The sequence below is a fragment of the Pteropus medius genome, unplaced genomic scaffold, assembly GCF_902729225.1.
Source record: "Pteropus medius unplaced genomic scaffold, Ma_sr-lr_union100, whole genome shotgun sequence".
Taxonomy (NCBI): Eukaryota; Metazoa; Chordata; class Mammalia; order Chiroptera; family Pteropodidae; genus Pteropus; species Pteropus medius.
Window position 1 is genome coordinate 4447136 of NW_024355206.1, and position 20829 is coordinate 4467964.

Genomic DNA, 20829 nt, shown 5'->3' on the forward strand with positions numbered 1-20829 from the left:
AACTGAAACATGGAAGTAGCAGATAGGGCTGTATCATATGGTCAGAATGATAAAACATATTTTGGGAAAAAAATTTGACTATGCATCAATTGTTGACTATCTTGGGGCAAAAGGATTTTAATTATGAGAAACTTTCAATTCCTACATTATGTTTTTTATAATGTTTACATTTACACAACTTTAATATTTTTAATCAGAAAAATCAATGGATTTACTTTTCATTAAAAAAAAGTAGTGGTATACCTTTATACTAACAATAAGCAGTTGGAGAACTCATTTATGATACTAACCACTACAAAAATTACCTATACTAGGAAAAATATACTGAGGAACAGAATATAAATGTACTGAAATGAAAGGTTAATACTATAAAAATGTTAATTCTCTCTGTAGTAACTATAAATTTTGTACGATCCAATTTCCAATTCTAGTAAACATTACAAAAATGATCCCAAATTTCTTTTGGAAATATTAATATACAAAAAATACTAGAAAATTTCTGAAAAAGTTTAATTAATTAATTAAATGATGATCGAACAGTGTGGCACCAGTGCCAGAACGCACACAAGAGACCACAATGGAGAACTCAGAAGCAGGAGGTAAGGATGCATAAGGATATGGGCATATAGTAAATATGGACTTTCATATCAGTCAAGAGAGGGTAGATTTCCCAATAAATGATGTTGAGGAAATTTAGAAAATAAACTCCAGAGGGATCACAGATTTAATTGTGCAAGAATACAATACTGGTGAATATACAGTCTTAGAATCAGAATCGGTAAGATCTGCATAAGCATGACAGAAAAGGCAGCAACCTTAAAGGAAAAGATAGATTTGACTAAAAAGTGTTTTTCTATGTCTGAACATTTTTCAAAAGCCATACATATAACTTTTTTTTTCTTTTTTTTGCAATATTTATAGGAATAAAAAACCTCTTAGAAATCGGTGAGATAGTTTAACACCTTATGAGAAGGCTGGCCAGAGGAGATGACTAGGTAAACTACAAAAGAATATCTTCCCATAAACGTTTTTGTTAGTGAGAGTCTCATTTTTATTTAAAAAAATGTACACGAAAACTAGCCCCAGCTCCACGGCAACACCAGTGTTAAAGAGGGAGCAGGACACTCTCACATACTGCTGGTAAGGGTATAATTTGGTATTGTATTTCTGGAAGGCAATTTGAGGCCATATATATTAGAAGTCCTCAAAATGTGCCCTTTTATTTTTGGTGGTTGTTGTTGGTCAGGATAGGGTAGATTATGCTGCAGGAACAAATTAATCCTAAAATGCCAGTGGTGTCAGCCTTAAGGTCACCCTGTATTCACACCACATTTCCATGCAGGTGGGCAGGTAGGGGTGTCATGAAGGAAAGCTGCTCACGGAGTCACTTAGGGACAGGGGCTCAGGCTGACAGGCTCCGGCCCCGGGACGTCACCATTTGCTGAGGCCAGGGAACAGAGTAGAGAAGTGCATGTGGGCATTTCACAGTCTCGGCTTGCCAGTTTCACATGTCATCTGCTCTCATTTGATTGGCCAGGATTAGTCATGGGACCCTGAGTGACTCTAAGAGGCTGGGAATTGGAGGCTCCTGTGTGCCCAGGAAGTAGAAGAGGAGGCATAGACCAGCACTCATACTGCCCGCCACACTTCTGAGGCAGAAAGTCCAGTTTAGAAAATCATACTAAGTAAATATTCTGAAAAAGTCACAAGATGTTGGAAAAAAGGATTTCATCATATCCTTGACTATAGCAGGAAAAAAAATGGAAACAACCTAGGTGTCCAAGGTACAACCTACACAGGTGTTAAAAATGATGCAATACATAGTTACTGATATAGAAATATATTCACAATACAGTGCTAAAAAAACAAGTTATAAAACAGCATGTATGACTGTCTTTGATGAAAAATAAAACAAATACAGAGGCACAGAAAAAAGTCTGAAAGATATATAGCAAAATGTTAACAGTGGTTATAAGCAGATGGTGTAATAACAGGTGATTTTTTTCTTTCGTCTGTAGTTTCTTTTTTCTTTTAAAGAATATATTACTTGTGTACCAAAAAGGCATTTAAAAATGGGAAAAAAAACTTAATACTCTTGAAAATTCCACGTGTCCACCTCAAACTACTCATTGAATTCTAACATTTGATGGAAGAAATGCCTAATTGCCTGTCACATCATAAGGCATTGTTACAATTTATGTAAAGTCATGACTTTATATTAAAAGTAGCATGACCGGGTAAAAACAGTGACACGTTCCCTGCATATCATCAGACCTATCGATCATCTGCCAAAATGTCCCACAGTCTGGACTCCACCGTGGTTTCTCTGGGCTCCTGCCAAGTGCACTGGGGGTCTGTGGGACCTAGGGGACCACATTTCACAAGGCTCTGCAGCGTCAAAGAGAGTAGGGCACTGTACAATTCTACTTGAAACAAAAGACCCACGAAGTCTTCTCACACATGGATCCCATTTGATATCACCACCAGGGTTATTTAAGATTCCTCTCAGCTATACATATTCTTAACTGAAAATATTGTTTCTTCCACTTGCCCATGCTGTTTCCTCCCCACTTTGGCTTTTACACTCTCTTTCTCTTCTATCACTTTAAATACTTCTTTCTTCTTCTCCTTCTCTCTCTTCTCTTCCTTTCCTCTCCTCTCCTCTCCTCTCCTCTCCCTTCTCCTCTCCTCCTTTCTTCTCTTTCTATATCTTTCTATATCTTTCACTAAAGTTAAGCTTTTTTTTTTTGTTTGGTTTGTGTTAAAGAGGAACTAGAAAACCCATATTCTTGAGACAGGTGTACAGAAAGGACACATAAATAACATACATTTCTATAGAGGACTTCCTCTCCATGCCGTCATCCCCACCATCCCCAGAATATATAATATTTCTTTGGAGGAAACTATGTACTCAGAAATTAGGATCCTTTTAAACCATGCATACCATTTAAAAATATATCTGGGCATTGATTTGAAAGCTTCTAGTGTAAACCGTCAGTGCTTCAAAATCCAGCAATGTTTCAAGTGAATAAAAGAATCACCGCCTTTAGAAGGACAGATGGCACAAACCACCCACTTTCAGTGATGAGCAAAGAGCAGTGGCTGGCTCCCTCTTAAAGGACAGCCCCTTTTGAGGGCCTCAGCTAAGTCACATCACGGCTACCTTCTAAGAGTGACCACATGTGAGGTCCCCCAGTGAGGTCGCCGGCCTGCGGCTGGCCACAGAGAAGAGCAGACTTTTTTATAGAAAAGGACTCTTTTTAAATTGGGCTGATCGCACTGCTTCTGGGCGCATGTTAACTACGGTCCATCCCCCCCTTTATTTGCTGTCCCACGTCACGTTCAGTACATACCGGTCCTGCATCAGCAAACCGCCATCCTGAAGCCTGTGCTCGCAGGCTGACCGAAACGAAAAGTCCATGAGGAGGCTGCAGGCTGGAGACCAGCTGCCCGCCATGGACAGCCTCGGGTTGGGTAGGTCTCATTTGACCTGTTCCAACCACTGAGTGGCTGCTCCCTGCACAGAGAAGGGGGTGGGCAATGGACAGGCGACCCCCAGCAAGAACTCTGCGTACTGCCTTGGAGCCTCAGGGCCTCCTTTGTGTCTTGAATGGACCACTGCCTCCACTGAAGCCATCGAAAAAGGACTCAGATCTGGCCTCTCAGAGCACGGACTTCATCTTAACCAACGCTCTCTCGGAAAGACCTCTGCAAAACCAGAATCCTTCAAGAATGGAACTATTTCTAATGAATGTACATGAAATTCTCATTCATTCATTTGTAAATTGTACTTTGCTGTGGACATATGTTAAAATGGTATAACTGCAGTGTGCTCTTAACAGATTTTTTTTCTTGGCACCCAAGGGTAACCAAAAGGAGAATGGCAGCCGGGTTTATAGAAAGACCCTGGACCAAGCTCCAGGAGACCTGGATGCAGAGTCGACGCTGCTGTTCACTAGCTGATGATGCTGGGCCTGTCACCCTCTGTCTCTGCTTCCTGTCTACAATATAGGGGTGATGATTTCCACTCGGTCCTCTCTCCACTTGAGGTCTAATGTGACAATATGGCATTGAAAGGCATTTCACGTGGATGCCCTTCAAGGCCTGACCACACTGTTCCAACCTGTCCCTCGGGTGGTTTTACATTCCCTGGACACCAGGAAAGGTTCACCTCTGCTGGCCACTCTCAACTTTGCAATGTATCCTGTTGGGTCTTTACTGGAATGAAAGTTATTTTTAAGAATCATTATGGATAAAGGGATTCAAGTTTTACTTGGCCTCTCCTAGACCCCAGGTTTCATGGATGCGGAAAGAAAGCTAATCCAGAATCAGGCAGCCAGTCTCGGAGATGTCAAAATAAGGAGACCGCACCTGGAAACAAAAACGCAGTCCTGGCTCTAAATCTTGCAGCAGCACAGCGTGGCCGGACGTTCATGAGTGAAAGGTTTATGTCCTGCCCGCACCTGGCTCAACATAATGACAACTAACGGACATCAGCGGTGAAACTAGAGTGTGACGTCCTACCAAACGAGGACGTGTTACACTGGCTCACCGAGCCAGAGGCTGTCAGACAGGGCCAGTCTCTGTACTGACTGTCCATGCTGTTCTGGGGCCGTTTTTCTTAAAAGAAAGTAAATGAAGAAACATCAAAATCTTTAGAGAAAAGCAGAGGAACAGAGTCTAGCGCTCTGTGAAGCTGTGCTCTCCCTGCCGGACCCAGCTTCCCATCCCCTTCAGCAAAGCCCCCAGTGCTCTTAGCTCCTCAGCTCCGACCTACAAGGCACACACCAAACTCTTCAAGGATCAGTGAGCAGGGATTACAAGGACACACAGAGATGCAGTGGCCACCCTAGTAACAGCTCTACCGCTTCCAGTGTCTTCCATCATCACTATGATAGACAGGGGTGGCGGGCCTCGGAATACACAAGTTGCGATTCTGGACTCCAGTGTTCACTGCTCGTGGGCAGCCACATGCCCAGTCTGCTGGCAGGTGGACTGACCTGATCTGAGAAGAATCCCCTTTACCTCACTGCTGGCCACAGGCCTGGCTCAGGGCCAGCCCAGCTCTCTGGTCTCCAGGCGCGGCTAGTAAGGAGCTGCTACCAAGAGCCTCCTGGAACTCTGAAAGGGTAGAGCCAGAAGGCCTTATCAAATCACAAGAGGGCTGACAAAACTGCATTGCTATATGCCAGGTGCTCAAAGCCACCACTCAGTCTGCAGGGTCTCCCCTAAAGTTCTCCAGATCACCCCAGGCTGTTTTATCATTTATCCAAATTCAGCCGGGAGAAATTCTAACCATGTGAGAAAATCCTTCTGGAGGAGGAAGTTCTCTTAGTGGCTCTCAAAGCAGACGAGGGGGCACCAAGGTCTTGCCCTCTACTGAAGGCGTTTAGAAATGCCTACAGCCAGGATTCAACCCCCCTGGCCAAGCCCAGGGGCGGCCTTCCCAGGCAAGGATGCCAACGGCACCCGGTGCCCACTGAAAAACTCTGCAAGGGAGGAGAGGCTGGTGGCTCCTGTCCGCTCCTTAGCAGGAACTGAGAGAGAGTGGCAGATCTGGGCAGAGCTCCTCTGTCACTAAGGCCAGGGCCCTGCCACTTGAGCCGACTCTCTAGCCCTCAAGAGCTGCTGTGATTTCTTTTTCAGTTGTCTAAACACAACATGGGATCCCCACCAGGTCCCAGCCCTGGACAGCCCCTAGATAGGGACAGCCAGTGGTCCAGGCCACAGGACCCAGGCCTAGAGAAGAAGGGTGGTCCCAGTGTCAGAGACCCCCAGGAGCAGGGGGTGGGGCAACCAGCTCCTGCTGCTTCTACTGCCACCCTCCCTGCCTCAGGGCCACCTGACCCAAAAAATGCATTCATGTCTCATAATGACCCAGGGTGCCAAGATGCTGGACTCTTCAACAGGGACTCTGCTGGGGTTCGATTAAAACACTAAGTTCTGTTTGTATGTTTAATTGAACAAATATTTATTAAGCACCTACTTTGTGCCAGGCACTGTGCTAGGCGCCCTTACTGCGTGCTGTTCCCACAGCATAGCAATCTGCTCAGAAATTAAAACCAAGAAAAGGCGCTCTGCCGCAACCCTACAAACTGGGTGGGGGTGGGGGTGAGGGGGCAAGGTGGACCGGGCGATCCCCACGTGGGTAAGTGCGCCCACCAGAAAAGCCTGTCTCCTCTGTCTGGACGAATCTCTGCTGAGGGGCTGCTTTAAAGTATCTTGATACTTACTGAGAGGGAAGCTGCCATCTCCATGCCCCACGCTCGGGTGCCTGGTGGACATTCAAACACTCTGAATGCTACTCAAAAAAAGGAGGTGGAAAGGACATTCGTATTTGGATTAGAAAATCTATTTCAGCTCGTATGGTTGCAACAGCCCTTGAGAAAGATATGAACATCCCTGCCCTGACTGCGTAAACGGTGAAGGTAGACCTAGTTCTGGATTCCTGAGTCAGAACCTTCCAGTTGTCCACAACCTCAAAAGGCCAGAGAGGCGAGAGGCTTCTATCTGGAGAGGAGAGTGGACAGCACAGCTGGTTTGGACACACGACCAACCGCGCCCGCACGTACAGAAGCAACGCAAACGGGAGAACGCCCTAGTCCTGGCTGTCTCACGCACACACCTGGGACTCGCGCAGGGCCCTAGTTGTCGGCGCCCAGCTTGGAGAGGCCGCGGCGGAAGTCGTGCAGGTCCTCGATCTTCCCGTCCAGGACCTCCAAGAAGTTCTTCAACTCCACCTTCAGGTGGCGCTGTCGGTATTTACTCTCCTCGATGTCCGTCTTCAGAGAACGCACTTTGTCCTCCAGGTTCTGATTGTCTCTCTCTGCTGCCTGAAACAAAAGGGAGAAGGGTGTGGAGAACACAGCGATGGGAGCCGTCCCCTGAGACCTGCTACAGCCGACGGTGCGTTCTCCCGCGGGGCTGCACCCGCAGAAGTGCTAGTCCCTCAGCGCGCGACCACTGGTGGCAGAACAGAAGGCATGTCCTCCTTCCCTGTCTGTTCCCTGGCAGAGATGCCAACAGGCAGAGTGTACGACCAACATCTGGCCTGAAAACCGACGTCCCTACACAGAATGCAGAAGTCAGAATCCTGCCCAGGGCACCTGATGCTAACTGACCCTTTCACGAGTGCCCAGCAGAGAATGTCTGCAAGCCCGGCTCAAGGCATTTTCATCCCCGATCCCAGAATGGTCAGCAGAGGCCCCGTTCAGTTCTATTCTGAGAGACACACGGGACAAACAGGGGGACGACGTGTTTCCCCCAGCTCCACTCACAGGCGGAGGCCTCCTTGGCCCCAGGTCAGCCTCCCGCCGTCACGGAGGCACGACTGGCCATGCCAGACTCGGGGACAGCTGGTCTGTGCACCATCCGACCATGGTGTTACCATGGAGACGTTCAAGCTCCCAAAGACAGGATGGCTGTGAGTCCTAAAATGAGGCTTAAGCCTGCGCTCTTCATATCAAATGAGAGCTTCCACTTTATGGGTATGAAATGTGACTTTTCTGAACATTCACACAGGGACTCATTACTAACATTGGGTCGCTACCTGAGAAAGAGCGCCTGAAGTGAGGAGAGGTGAAAGAGGGGGTTAAAATCCTCCTTTTGTGGATCAGAAATCTGAGCCAGCAAGTGGGGTGACCTGCCCAAGGTCATGTGCAAGGTCACTGGCTGCAGAGTGGCAAGGTTGAATAGCACCCAAGTCTTACACTCTCAGCCCTCCCTTCTGACTCCGCTCCTGCCCCTCACTGCCTCTGGGGTCCTGTGCATGGGGAGCAGTCACCTGTACTATGGTTATGTTGCACAAGACACCTTCACGTGAGGAGAAAAACCAAAAGACAAATGCTGCTGAGCCTGCACTGGGGGACAGAGATGGCATCTGGCATGCAGTCACTGCTGGCTTTAGAAAATCGCTCTTCTCTACCATGCAGGGTGTGAGAGGGAGAGGCCTGGGAGAGATGAACAAGCCGGCAAAGCCTCGTCTGAGCCAGACGCATGTGCTCCCGCTTACCTCCAACTTCTCAGAGACGTATTCACACTCTGACATAAGCTGAGGTATGATTTCACTTTGTTTTCGGAGATCTTTCAATTCCTACAGGAGACAGAAATTTGAAAAAGAATGTGAAAGCAAGTCAGACACCACGATGCATTCTTGAAAATCCCCCAACTTGCACACGCAGGAATGGAAGCAGCTTTTGGAACTTGTGCTGTTTGCATAAATAATAAAGGTGATGACATTAGCACTTAACACACATCAGATAGTCTAAGGGCTGAGTGTGTTACATGCCCATCGTCTGTGGCATCTGTGTACTTCGCTGTGCTGCTCCCTGGAAAATAAATGGCAGTGTGACTGGTGGCTCTTGCTGCATTAATTTGACAGCAAAACTAAACTTCTGACGATGGATTGTCTAATAAAAGTTTCCAAGTGTTTGGCACAACATTCAACTCTCTCTTGGATCTGAATGACTGACCACATAACAAATACAGTGAAGAGGCTGCAGAGGGTAAGGGTTAGGCCTCTGCAATGGGGTGTGTGTGCCTTGGTGCGACACTTGACTCTGTCTCTGTGCTGACGTCCAGGCAGCTGCCAGGGCCGGTCACATGCCCACAGCCACCTGCTGTGCCCTTGGGTAGAGATCACCCCACAAAGCCCCGGGGACGCCAAGGGCGCCGTTGGCGCTGTTACTCACTGTCTCCTTTTCTCGTAGTTCCGATTCCAGCTCCTCGATTCTTCTCTTCAGCTGGGTGTTTTTCTCCTTCTCTCTGTTGATCTCACTGCACTGTTCCTCCAGCTCATCAATCTTGGGTAAACATTACACGTTAAAGCAGGGATGCTAGTTTTCTTGTTATACAACAAAAGACCACCACAGCTGTTTATGCTTTCGTTTAAAATGAACTATAAACTAACTTATAAATTCTTCCTTGTGGCTATGATCAGACTCCACGTGGCTCCCTGAGGGGCTGCTTGTATGAAATGCCTTCCTACCAGCAGAGCCACATATGTCACAAAACCCGGCCTTAGGATGCTCTGGACATCTGGTTTCTCTCATGGGCACAGAACAGAAAATTTAGGTTTGTTTTGAGGATCCATCACAAGCAGGAGCCAGATGTCTCGTGAATCTATCTGCTTTTCCCCAGAATAAATTTTATATCATTTTAATCATGTCCTGAATTATTCTGTTTCATCTGAAAGGTTTAAGCCAACAGGGTACCAAACTGAGCACTGTAGGACAGTGACCACCAAATGAGACGCAATGACATTTCGAAGGTTTTAAGACAAGATGACCTTTCTCTATCGATGCACACCGAAGGAGCCTGGCCTGCAGGCCTTTTCCTCGAGAGGGGCAGAGGTGCCAGCTGAATCAGCAAATTCCCAGAGTGTATCTTTTGCTCCCTCCCAGCCTGACCCCTCAGAAGCGGGGAGGCAAAGGCCTGAGGCCCCTGGTATTGCTGTCTGATGCTGAGTGTGTGCAGAATGGATGGCAGGAGTGGAACCAATGTACAACAGAGAAGTGCCACATTGACGTGGTCCCCTCAAGCAGGCAGTAGCAAGTAAAGAGGGTGGTCATGGTGAGGACACTTCCCAGAGGTGGCCTGGGGGCTGTGAACCCCCAGCCAAGGAGCTGCTGGAGATCAAGCTCCCTATGTCCCCCAGCAGGGAAGCTGATACTCCTCCTGGGAACACGTCCTCCACTTCCTGCTCTGCCCCTTGGTTATTACACTCAGGTGCGAAGGGGAAAAGAAAGGAAGGGGAATCGATCCCTCTGATCCCTGCAGCAGGCAGAGAAGCCGGGTCTCGGAGGGAAAGTGCAGAATCAGCACTTGGCCCGGTGCCCCTTGCTGTCAGCACTTTGAACAATGAAATGAAAAAGCGACACGAGGCAGTTTTATGTGCCATCTGTACCGAGCAAGACAGTGGAACACAGTGGCGGTCTCTGGGGGCTCCATTCACGTCGGGTGGGCAGGTAAGGGAAAGTGAATACCAGTCTCCATGTGACGTGTCCCTCTGAAACCCTGCACTTACCAAGCAGACTCTGTGCACAGCCTATGGGCTAAACATGCTGACCAACGGTCAGCACGGCGACCTCAGGCCTCAACTTGGGATTCTCTGGCCACCCCCAAACTGCCTCATCAATTCAGTCCAACTACCAAGTGTGCCTGGCTAATAAGAGAGAAGGCCAGGGTGAATTCCAGAACAAAGCGAAATGCTTGGATGTCACCGTAGGAGAGCAGAGGGCACAGGATGGTGGCTAGCACGCGCCCCGCATCTCCCACTTTCTAACGTCCACATTCACATTTTCAGAAATAGTGATTTACAGGAAGCAGGGTTACTGAGCAAACGCCCCTCACCATTTCCTAAATCCATTTTCTTCACTCACTCCCTGGATTCCTCTTTCTCCACCTTAGATCACCGACCACATAACTCGCCCAGGGAGGACCACCCACAAGAAAAGGGCCACCCACAGCTAGCATCAGAGGGTGCTGTCTGCGAGGGGGCTGCTGTCCTCGAGGGACAATGCTGAGGTCTCCCGTTCACTTATTTCTTCCTTTGCAACAAGAATCATAAAAGTGGTTCAATAAAAGTAATGAATCAGTTATTGGGATGGAGGGAGGTTGAAAGGCGGGATGGGAGCAGAGAGGGGAGGGAAGAAGGAGCCCGGGCCGCCCCGCCCCGCCCCTCCTGCGGCCCACGGCGGGGCGCTCACCTTGTTCCGCAGCCGATCGTTCTCCTCCCGGCAGATGGAGAACTGGCGCTTCCACTGCTCCACGCTGGCCGCCGACTCCTGCAGCGCCGTGGTCAGCCGGGCGTTGCTCTCGCGCAGGGTCTGCAGCTCGATCTCCCACTTCTTCACGTTGGCGGCACTGCGTGGCAGAGGCCAGCCGGTGACCCGGGCAGCCAGTGCCGTCCAAGCCGCTGCGCCCTCACCCACCGGGGGAAGGGGACTCTGCCACCCCCTCGCTGCCCCAAGGGGGCAACACCCTCTCCCACTGGTGGGCTGGCCTGCCTCTCTCTCTAGTGCAAACCTGTCACCTCGCCGGGCTATTAAAGAATCACCTTAGAAGCGAACAGAATTCTTAGAGGAGGGAGATGAAGCTCAGGACGAAGGGACGGGGTACAGTGAAGCCCCCTCCGCTCCACTCCCTGCGCAGAACGCTACGGGTTCCTCCCAGGAGTGAACCTCAGGGACAGAGGTTCCTCGCCAGGCGACCATGGAGCCCTCAGAGAATCTCATGAAAACTAGGGACCCTTTCCACTAGTTCCTGACACCCTTCTGGTGCCCAAAGACTCTGGGGTTTAACGAATGGTCTGGCTCCAGGTGACAATGGTCCCCTGTGACTTGTGCCTTCTCAGAGGCTTTAAAGGAATCCAGATCTGAGAGCCGAAGATGTGGGGACAGAGAAGACAGTGACTGGGACTCCCCTGAGGACAGAACTGGGATTCTAACCACAGTGTGTGTGGGAGTCCTGGCCAACACTGTGTCATCGCAGGTCCGGGGGACACCTCCACGGTACCACAGAAACCCGGTGTTTATCTTTGGTCCATGTTCAGTGAAGAAGGTTTAAAAGACAAACGACTCAGGTTCTCCTCTGATGCTCCTTTTGTTTCTTTGCTTTGGAACCCATGAATCTGTGGTGCTGAGTGTGACCTGAGGTGACAGGTAGGGCTGCACATGACAGGCCCATCAGAAAGTCCTGGGTGAAGACAGTTCTGCCTCTAAAGGCTTTTAAAAAAAGTAACTACAACTGTATCTTAATACTCTGCATTAACTGTATCTTAATACTCTGCATTATCTTTCATCCCACAGCCCCAAGGACCTGGGAATGTGATTGGAAAATATCTACTTTCAAATACCACAAAATGAAAAAAAAAGTAAAATATAATTATCTGATGAATTTCAAAACTGGTAATTGAGAATTTAAGCTGATTTGGGGAAATGGCTTCACATTTATTCCTCTAATTCACTACTCCATTAAATTGGGATTTCAAAACATTTATTTTGAGGGCTGGAACATTTTTTTCAGGCAGTTTACAGCAGCTTAAACAACCAAAAATAGTCCTTGTAGTTGTCTGATGAGTAAGAAAAGAGACTGGTCACAGTTCTATCCTTTGAAGTATCTGACAAAAACCCACAATCCAAGGAAGGTGGCTGGATCTAAGGCCAGGGTTCTTTCTGGAATTCCTAGGTCAGGTCACAGGAAGTAAGCTTCAAGAAGGGGCCAGGCCAGGGAGCTGGGAGGTGGGTGCCAACACCTTGGCTCTAGCTATGGAATGTGATTGGCTCCTTGGGGATGGTTCCAGAAGAGATTGGCGGCTGCAGCCTTGAGTGAAAGGAAGGAGCTATGGAGTGGTGGAATGACTTTCCAACCACGTGACCTTGGGCAAGGAAGGCCACCCTTCACTACTTGGACTCACACTTCCTCATCTATAAAATGGAGAAATTCATATGATACAGCTCTTAAATGGGGCAACTCTGAGGAGAGCAGCTCCTCGGCCAGAGAGGCTGGGGGAAGCTGGCTGAACCGCCTGCCAGGGAGCAGAATGACCCAGAGAGCGGCTCTGAGAGCCCAGCCCAGCCTCTGGGAAATGGGCCACGTTCTCAAGACACAGAACCACAAGCACAGCTTGTGTAGTTATCAAAAATTAAAATCTCGTGGATATCATTATGGGGACTGTTTTAAATTTCTAGACCAATTTAGGGGAAACTGATACTTTTTAAAATATCAAGGCTTCCTACCGCTTCCCAATAGAATATATCTATTAGTTAAATTATTCCTTTATGGTCCTCAAAATCATTTTAGAAGCTTTTGTGCATTTTAAAGTTTATTCCTATGTATTTTATGGTTCTAGTTCATATTATAAAAGAAATCTCTTCTTTCACTATATATCCTATTTGATGTTTGTTTGTATATAGAAAAGCTATTGATTTTTGTGAGATTTTATATTAATTTTAATAGCTTCTTAGGTTTTTACATGTTTTTTTTTTTCTGGATGTTCAAAACTACAACTTATCATATATAAATAAATGATAAATTTGGCTGCCCCCAAAAAACAAAACAGAAGCACAGTGACACTGCTCGCTCTCACACATACACACACTCCTTGACACTCTCATATACTCTCTCGCATACTGCTGCACACGCATGCAAGCAAACGCAGCCTCTCACACACACAAATTGTGTATGATATGATCAGCCAGGCGGAGAGCAGCCATGGAGCCAGCTGCTCTTCCTTTGGCCTGGACACCAGAGTGGCCGCTCTGAGCAGGACCCAGTCTCCTTCCTCAGCTTCCCGAAACCCTGCCCAGCAGGGAAGTCTTCAGAGAGACACTGACCTCGGAGAAAACGCCTCTGGAATTGAACACCCTTACCTCTGCGTCAGAGCGATCTTCAGCTTGCTGTTCTCAGACTTCAGGTGTGCGTCGGCGGGACCCGCGTGGGAGGCCTTTTCATCATCTGTGCCATTGACACTGGATGCCTGGGGAGAAGACGGGGTTTCACACACAGGCTCCTGGCCAAAGTGCATCAGCTCCCGCGTCACTGCACAGCCTTACAGTGGCGGCAGGTCAGGCGTGCACAAAGCCTGTGTACTTCATGGACAGGACAGTGCCTGGAGCTGTGACGTTTTACTCACACTTCACATGTAAACCTAACAAGCCTGGATGCGTGGTCTCCTTAAATAACACAGACAGAAGCCATAAATTAAAAGAGGAGGAAAGATTCATAATGAGGAACAAGACACAGTGAATGAGACAAGAGAAAAAAATATTAGGACCTGAAACAACTTAAAAATCCTGGGGCCTACAGAGAGTCAGATCAACACGCTCATTAAAAAATCAGGAATCAGATCTGGACGTCTGTTGTCTCCATTACTATTTAGCATTGTTGTGGATATTCTGAAATGCATTCTGTAATAATTCACTCCACATGGCAGTGAAGTCTCATCTGGCCTTGGATAAGATCTCAGAGAGATTATTTAGCCTCCAATAGGCTAAAGGCAAATGAAGAAACCATGAAGGGAAGGAGGTATAAATCCTACTAACTATATTCCTGCGTTGCAAAAAAAAAAAAAAAAAAAAAAAAGCCATAAACAAAACTAAAATGCAAACAAAAACTTGGGGGAAATGATCTGCTGCTAAATATTTGCAGTTACTCAAAACAAAATGTTAATACTGTTCCTATATTGAAATGCTCTTAGAGTTCTCATCTTTTAGGGCTGCACACTAAAATATTGATGAAGTGACAGGATGTCTGGGATCTGTTTTAAAACATAGTGGGAGGGAGAGGGGAACACATGAAATAAGGGGTCCTAAATTCCTAATTGTTAAAGCTGACCTATGGGTCCCTGGGCATTCGCTGTACGGATCTGCCTATGCCTATAGCTTTAGCTTTGTTCACATTCAAAAATGCCCCTGTTAAAAAACGAAGTCCCTAGAAATCAACAACAAAAACCTGATGCTTTAATTTTTAGAAAAAGGAAGGAATATACAATTGACATTTACAGAGGAAAAAATGCACAGAATCAATTAACATGAAAAATATTTAATCTCACTAGTAAAGAAATAGAAAATGAAAAAGCCAATAAAATACATTTTTCTTCTGTCGAATCAACAAAACTTTGTTGGTGAGGGTGTGGGAGGAAAAACTGCTCTCATTCACTGTTGGTGGGGCTTAGAATTGTATACTTCTGTTCGCTGGGTCTGCGGTATTCATCAAAAGCTTTTAAAATGTCCCTACTTTTACCCCAATCCTTCCACTTCAAGAATTTTCCCGCACAGACCATGAAATGCACAAAGATATGTGAGAACGTTCATCACAGTGATTATATTAATGAAGGATCAGAAACTACATAGACTACATAGACGTCCCAAATTATAGGTTAATGGGATAATTTGTGTTACAGACATTGGAATACTGTCTAGCCGATAAAGTAGTTTTGAAAAGGGATATCTGAAAACATGAGGGGATGATCGTGACATATAAAGTGAAAAAGAAAAGGTTAGTAATAACCATATAAAAATATACTGGGAAACTATATTAAGAAGATACACATCAAAATATTAACAAATATCTTCAAGCGATGAGAAAGCAGGCAATTCTTATTCTCTTGTTCATAATATGTCATATTTTTAATATCTGCAATAAATACATATTGCTTTTAGAGTCAGAAAAAAAACCTACATTAAATGTTTTGGTAATTAGGTTGTTTAAAATCTTCAAATATTTGGAAAACTTGGTCAAAGAGTTCATTCCCCAAGAGATCTAGGAAACCAAACACTTATATAATTTCTAGTAAGAACAAAAACAAAAATGAGCAACAGTCTGTGTAACTGGGGAAATATCAGGAAGGTAATAAAAACTAAAGCTTAAAGATAAAAAAGTTATATATAATTAATACACATATTTAAAATAGCATCTTATGAGTATATTTGATTTTCTTAAGGTTTAAAATATTTTTTTGGGGAAAAACAAACATTAAAACAAAAAATTTTATATAAGGAAATTCCAATATTAAAGTTTAAAGATACTGCTATGATATATAGTATTCAGAAAAAGTGTGTACATTACAAACTTTCTTTAGACCACGGACCATTTCAGGTGCCAAATTTTATGTCTCCTCAGACATTTCTCAGTATCGTAATTAAATATATTAAATTAATGTTATAATAACTCAGATTATATTAAAAATTATTTAGAAAGACTCAGGAAAGTGCCTATTCACATAACGTCTAATACACCTTCATTTCCATAAACCCATACGGGCCAGCTTTTATATGAATCCAGGACAAGGCGCTGGGACTATAACTCAAGGCAGATACAGGTTCTGCCTTCAAGAAAAAACCCGAGCCAGCAAATTTCCTGTCCTAAAAGTCAGCCACAGAGGCTGACAAACCCAGGGCCCCCCACCCCCTGGCACTCTCTCCCATCCTCTCTGCAGCACTGACATGCTGAGCGGTCTCCTTCCTGGGGTGCGGTGACAGTGGGACTTCTCTGCCTTCTTTGCTGGCTCCCTTCCCATAGCAGGTCCCTCTCCGTACTGCTTCTGGTGCAGCCGCGGCTTTGGCCATTGCCTCTGCGAGGCTGACTGACAAGCCCACAGTGTCGATCTTGACTGCTCAAGGAGCCTAGGCCTTCTGCCTCTCTTCCTGTGAGCTGTCCCCAACAGCCATTCCTTCCTCTGTGGCTGCCCTGGCCCGGCCATTCTCTACCCCACAGCCTTCTACTGACCTTCTCTGTCTCATCCTAACTTCCTTATCATCCACAGGGAATCCTCATGTCAATTCAGATCAACAGCCACAAACACCTGCAATATCTGCCAACTACCTGATGATAAATAAATAGAAACGAGTAAACGATCTGCTAGTGAAGAAGTCCAGGTCTTTCCCAGTATCTCCAAGCACACCTCTCCCTCCCACAGCACACCTCGGCCCCTGGCTGTCCTGCTGCTATGACATGCTTATCCCTAGCCCCAAATCTTCACTCCTGATTCTCCCTTTCCTTGTCTCTCTACATATAACCTTGTTGCTAGGTCAACCCGTCCACCCACCACTACATACACCAATCTAGACATCAGGAATGCAGGCATCTTTATTTCTGGTTAAAAGAGGTCTCTTTTAGTCCATCATCACACTATTAAGTAGACAGACTACTCAATTCCTGACAAAGCCACATGTCCTTTGGCTAAACCAGACCTGTTGGAATTCCATCTCCCACCTGAGTTTTGTTAAAAGAGGGAGACAGACATGAAGGCTCTTTGGCAATGATCAAGTTTTCTCCCTCACAGGAACAAGGTACCTGCACTTGTCAACAAGCATCATTCATGTAGACCCCACCTCCCAACATGGAAGGGAAATGCCTGCCTTGCCACAGGTGGTTAAACATGGTGACCAGAGATCGTCTCTTAGGGGCCAGGGATACGCATCGCCCTAATCTCATCAACCATTTCCCATCAAAAATACATCACCACATCCTGATAAATTTAGATCCTCATAAACACACGTCCTATCCAACTCAGTGTCAGCAGGCTCATAGTTGATAAGCCTCTAGAACACCCTGCTGCCAAATTCCCTCTTTCTTGTCAAAAGTGACAAGGAAGAGTCTCAATCACTGGTCACACTTGGATTTATTTTATAGACAAATGACTCACTTGAGAGTGATTACTCGAGGTCTCGATTTTCTCCTGTGACTTGTCTCTGGCTAGTCTGGCAGCTTCTTTCACCTCTTGGAATTTCTCTGCAAACTGAACATGAAGAATAGTTATTAAGGTTTTTCTCAGCCTTAAACATGGCCGATATTCAAAGCCCACCTGTATTATTTTGCACTCATTTTAGGCCAATAAATTCTGTATAAATCCAGAAAAATTTTACTTGAGATTAAAAAGAAATGAATATAAGGAATGTTTTGTCCAGTCAACACTACTGGCTAAGGTCAGATCCAAATCAATTCCTAAGCCGCTGAAGCTAGTTTGACGATGATGTATTAAAAACAAACACCTCTGGTTAACAGAATGTAATATAAATGCAAAAAAAGAAATTGAGCTGTACCACAAAAAGAATCTGTGAAAAACTTCATAACCTCTACCAAAAGATCCAAGAACTCTTACAAGTCAGTGCTATGAAGAACAAAAACATCCAAAAAGTCGAGAAAATAAAACCATTCTAGATTTTTAAACAAAGTGTAAAATGCCAAAATGCAAAATAGAAAAATGAGACATGTAGCTTTATGATTGAATCCTGTTTTGAACAGAGTAACTATAAAACACTTCCAGGGAAAAACTAAGCAAATGTGAACATGGATTGGATTAGATGACATCAAGAAACTACTATGACTTTTATTAGCAGTGCTAACAATGTGGTGTTCATGTTGGAAAATGTCATTTCCTAAGAGATAAATACTGAAGTATTTAGGTGTGAAATGTGATGTCTGTAATTTACTTTAAAGTACTTCAACAATAAAACAGATGAAGAAATGTGGCAAATGTTAACAATTAGGTGATGCATACATGGGTGTTTGTTATACCGTACTCTCGACTTCAAAAAAATATTTTAATATTTTCATAATAAAAAAATTCTTAAAATCCCAGGGCAATGACATCAACCCCTGGCTTACAGTCACTGACAAAGCAACTGAGTTTAATTAGCAAGTACATTGTTTGAACAAAGAACATTCTGTAATAAATACTGCTGGCACTACAAAGCAAGAGAGAGCTGAACGTGGTTGCTGAGAAACAAAAAAAGCTAGCGAGTCGCAAGGCTACAGGGACAATTCTGTGACTTCTGCTGAGAATTCATTCATTTCCGAGCTATGTTCGTGACACTGACAACAGACAACACTGGTCTGCTTTGGAAACCCTTGCCAGATGACAGACGCCAGTGAACCGAGGACCCTGGTCAAGGCAGGCAAGGTCGGCCTTTCTGTTCTGGCTGGTGTTACTGCAGGCCTGTCAGTAGAGCCCGGTCATTCCACGTTTAAATACTCCAGAGCTGTCAGGGGAAAATCATATTACCTGTTGCTTAAAACATGCGAGGTCCAGGAGGGGTGGACAAAGCCCTCTCATTCCTTTTAGGGGGCCCCTTAAGTAAAAATATCATGTCATGAATTCCTTGATGGCAGCAGGGTCCGTGCCTTTTCTCTTGGCACCCTCTCCCCAACCCTGACAGAAAGCAGGCACAAATAAGTTTGTCCAGTGAATGAATGAGCTCTGAGTTCCGGACTTTCACACCCCTGCCCACTTGAAGAAAAAATGTCAGAGGTGCAGGCCTAACCCAAGAATGACACAGCTCTGCTGACAGACAACCCAAACGCTGCTTAGGGAGGAGCTGTGCCCAGTGGCTGGGAGTGTTCTGCCCCATCTCTCTGCTCCCTAAGCTCACCTGATGGGATCAAGCTAGGAACTACGTAGGGCATCACTCAGAATACGAGTGTCATCTCCAAAGAGGTTTTTTGCCAGCAACATAAAGGCTTTTCGATCTTATTAAGATATTAAAAGACACAATTTTTAGGTTTTATTTTAAATGTTTTTGTGTCTGGAATCAATTAGAAGTCAAATATGATTTGAAGAAAACTGTAATGCACGTGGTTCCCAACACACGCCCTTGCTAATTGAGTCTGGCCCATGCTGTGCTCAGTAAAGTGAGCTCTCTCCCCACAAGCATCTCAATCCTTACAGGCTCCCAAACCAATTTGCTGGGGTTTTTTTTCCAGGTCCTTCTTGTCCCCATCAGGGTCCCTTTCTCTCATGTCTCTTAGTCAAAGTTGCTTATAAACTAGACTGAAAATGTCATCAGCTAGCATCGCTCTCATTCAGTCAACAAACATGATTTAAGCCTCATTCCCCATTTCAGTGGACAAATATTTCCACGGTACCTGAGCTGGGCTGTGCGCAAAGTGGGGTGCCAGGGCATCTGGCATGCTGTGTGAGTACCGGTCCTGCTCCTGCCTCTCAGGAAGCAAAGAGCGGAGCAACAGGAGACAGCGGCAAACAACTCTGTAAATAAAGCCCTGCCAGGCTGTGACAGAACACGTCACCTCCAGGCAGCGCATGGGGCCTCCATTCTCTGTCCCCTCTGACCTTACGCTGAACACACCCAAAAGGTGAAAACCTTGGCTCAGCCCTTGGAGACTCTGGGCATGAAGCTTTAGATCCTATGGGCTCGTCTCTCTTTGTCCCTGTCACCCACCACGATGGCCCCTCCAGGTGTCCCACAGTCCTTGTCCCGGGTGGGCGTACTTATAGCCTTTTCCTGCAGACCTCGGCGAAACCACACCTGCAAGTTAAGGAGTTTAATGGCTTCTTAACACACATTCTCTCATTTGCTCTTCACTACCACTCTGTTGGACAGGAATTCTTGTTTAGTTTCAAGATAGAGAAATGGAGCCATGGGAGACTAAGACTTGCCCCAGGTCACGTGGCTAGTAAATGGTCGACCTGAGCCTGGGCCCAGATCTGACTTCCACGTGATCATGCTACACATCCAGGAACCTGTGCCAATGGGAACGCCAAGAGTCTTGCCCACAGCAGTTGCTAAATATTTATTGATTGGATTTCCTATTTCCAAAGAGAAGCCCCATTACCTTAAAATGTAAAAGAGCATTGTACTTACTTTCTCTTCAAAAGAAAATGACTTATAAAAGCGTAAACTCTGAAACAGGCCAAGGGAATCTTTAAGGCAAAGACAAGGCCTGAGGAAGAAAGTATCAGATATGGAGTGAGGTGCCCAGACAAGTTCCAATTTTACAGCTCTCCTCAGCTACATCAATGATTTAACTGTTCTCAGTTATAAAAGGAGACAATAAACACTGTCACATATACATCAAAACACACATCCTACAGGACTTCAAGGTGATAATGCTATTATAAATAATAACAGCCAAGAACATCTCAAGAGAGGGGAAAAAAGGACACGTATTCTCAGCTCACAGGCATGAGATACGAAGAGTGAGTAGCACATACAAGTCTTACGATGCACTCACAGAGACCCTTAAGCACTCCTCATACTGTATACATATAAAAATGGGCACAGATGGTTTCATAAGTGGCCAAGGCCACACTGGGATAGGACACAGGGCATCTGAGGCCAGCACTGGACAGTATCCTATGATTTACCTGCTTAATTACTATCTGAGCTAAGATGCCCAACACAGACCCTTACTGGCCTTTCAAATGCAAGCAAAGGAACCGTTCCAAACCTCAGATTCTACAATAATAGAATGGGGATGGTAACACTGCCTCCACTGGACCTCTGGAGGGTGAGAGATGGACTTTGCTAGGCATGTGACAGGGGTTCAATGAAGGGAAGCAAAGTTTCTCTGGCCTTGCTTTGACTTGTT

The 20829-nt window shown here is 45.7% G+C and overlaps 1 protein-coding gene across 3 annotated transcripts in view; it reads right to left on the bottom strand.

Moving 5' to 3' along the window:
- The window catches only part of HOMER2 (homer scaffold protein 2), a 106220-nt gene that overhangs the window by 25456 nt on the left and 59935 nt on the right, over positions 1-20829 (bottom strand). For 2 of the 3 annotated variants that reach the window (XR_005651899.1, XR_005651898.1), the window contains 6 exons: positions 17147-17239; positions 13371-13477; positions 10707-10863; positions 8691-8801; positions 8012-8092; positions 6626-6833 (listed from right to left, as the gene is read on the bottom strand). Coding sequence is in view for 1 of the 3 variants with exons in the window: in XM_039858490.1 (XP_039714424.1) it covers positions 6645-6833; positions 8012-8092; positions 8691-8801; positions 10707-10863; positions 13371-13477; positions 17147-17239 (738 nt within the window). In the remaining 2 variants the exon portion in view is untranslated. Of the gene's footprint in view, positions 1-5946; positions 6834-8011; positions 8093-8690; positions 8802-10706; positions 10864-13370; positions 13478-17146; positions 17240-20829 lie in introns of those variants that run through there. The other variant, XM_039858490.1, reaches the window with a different exon arrangement.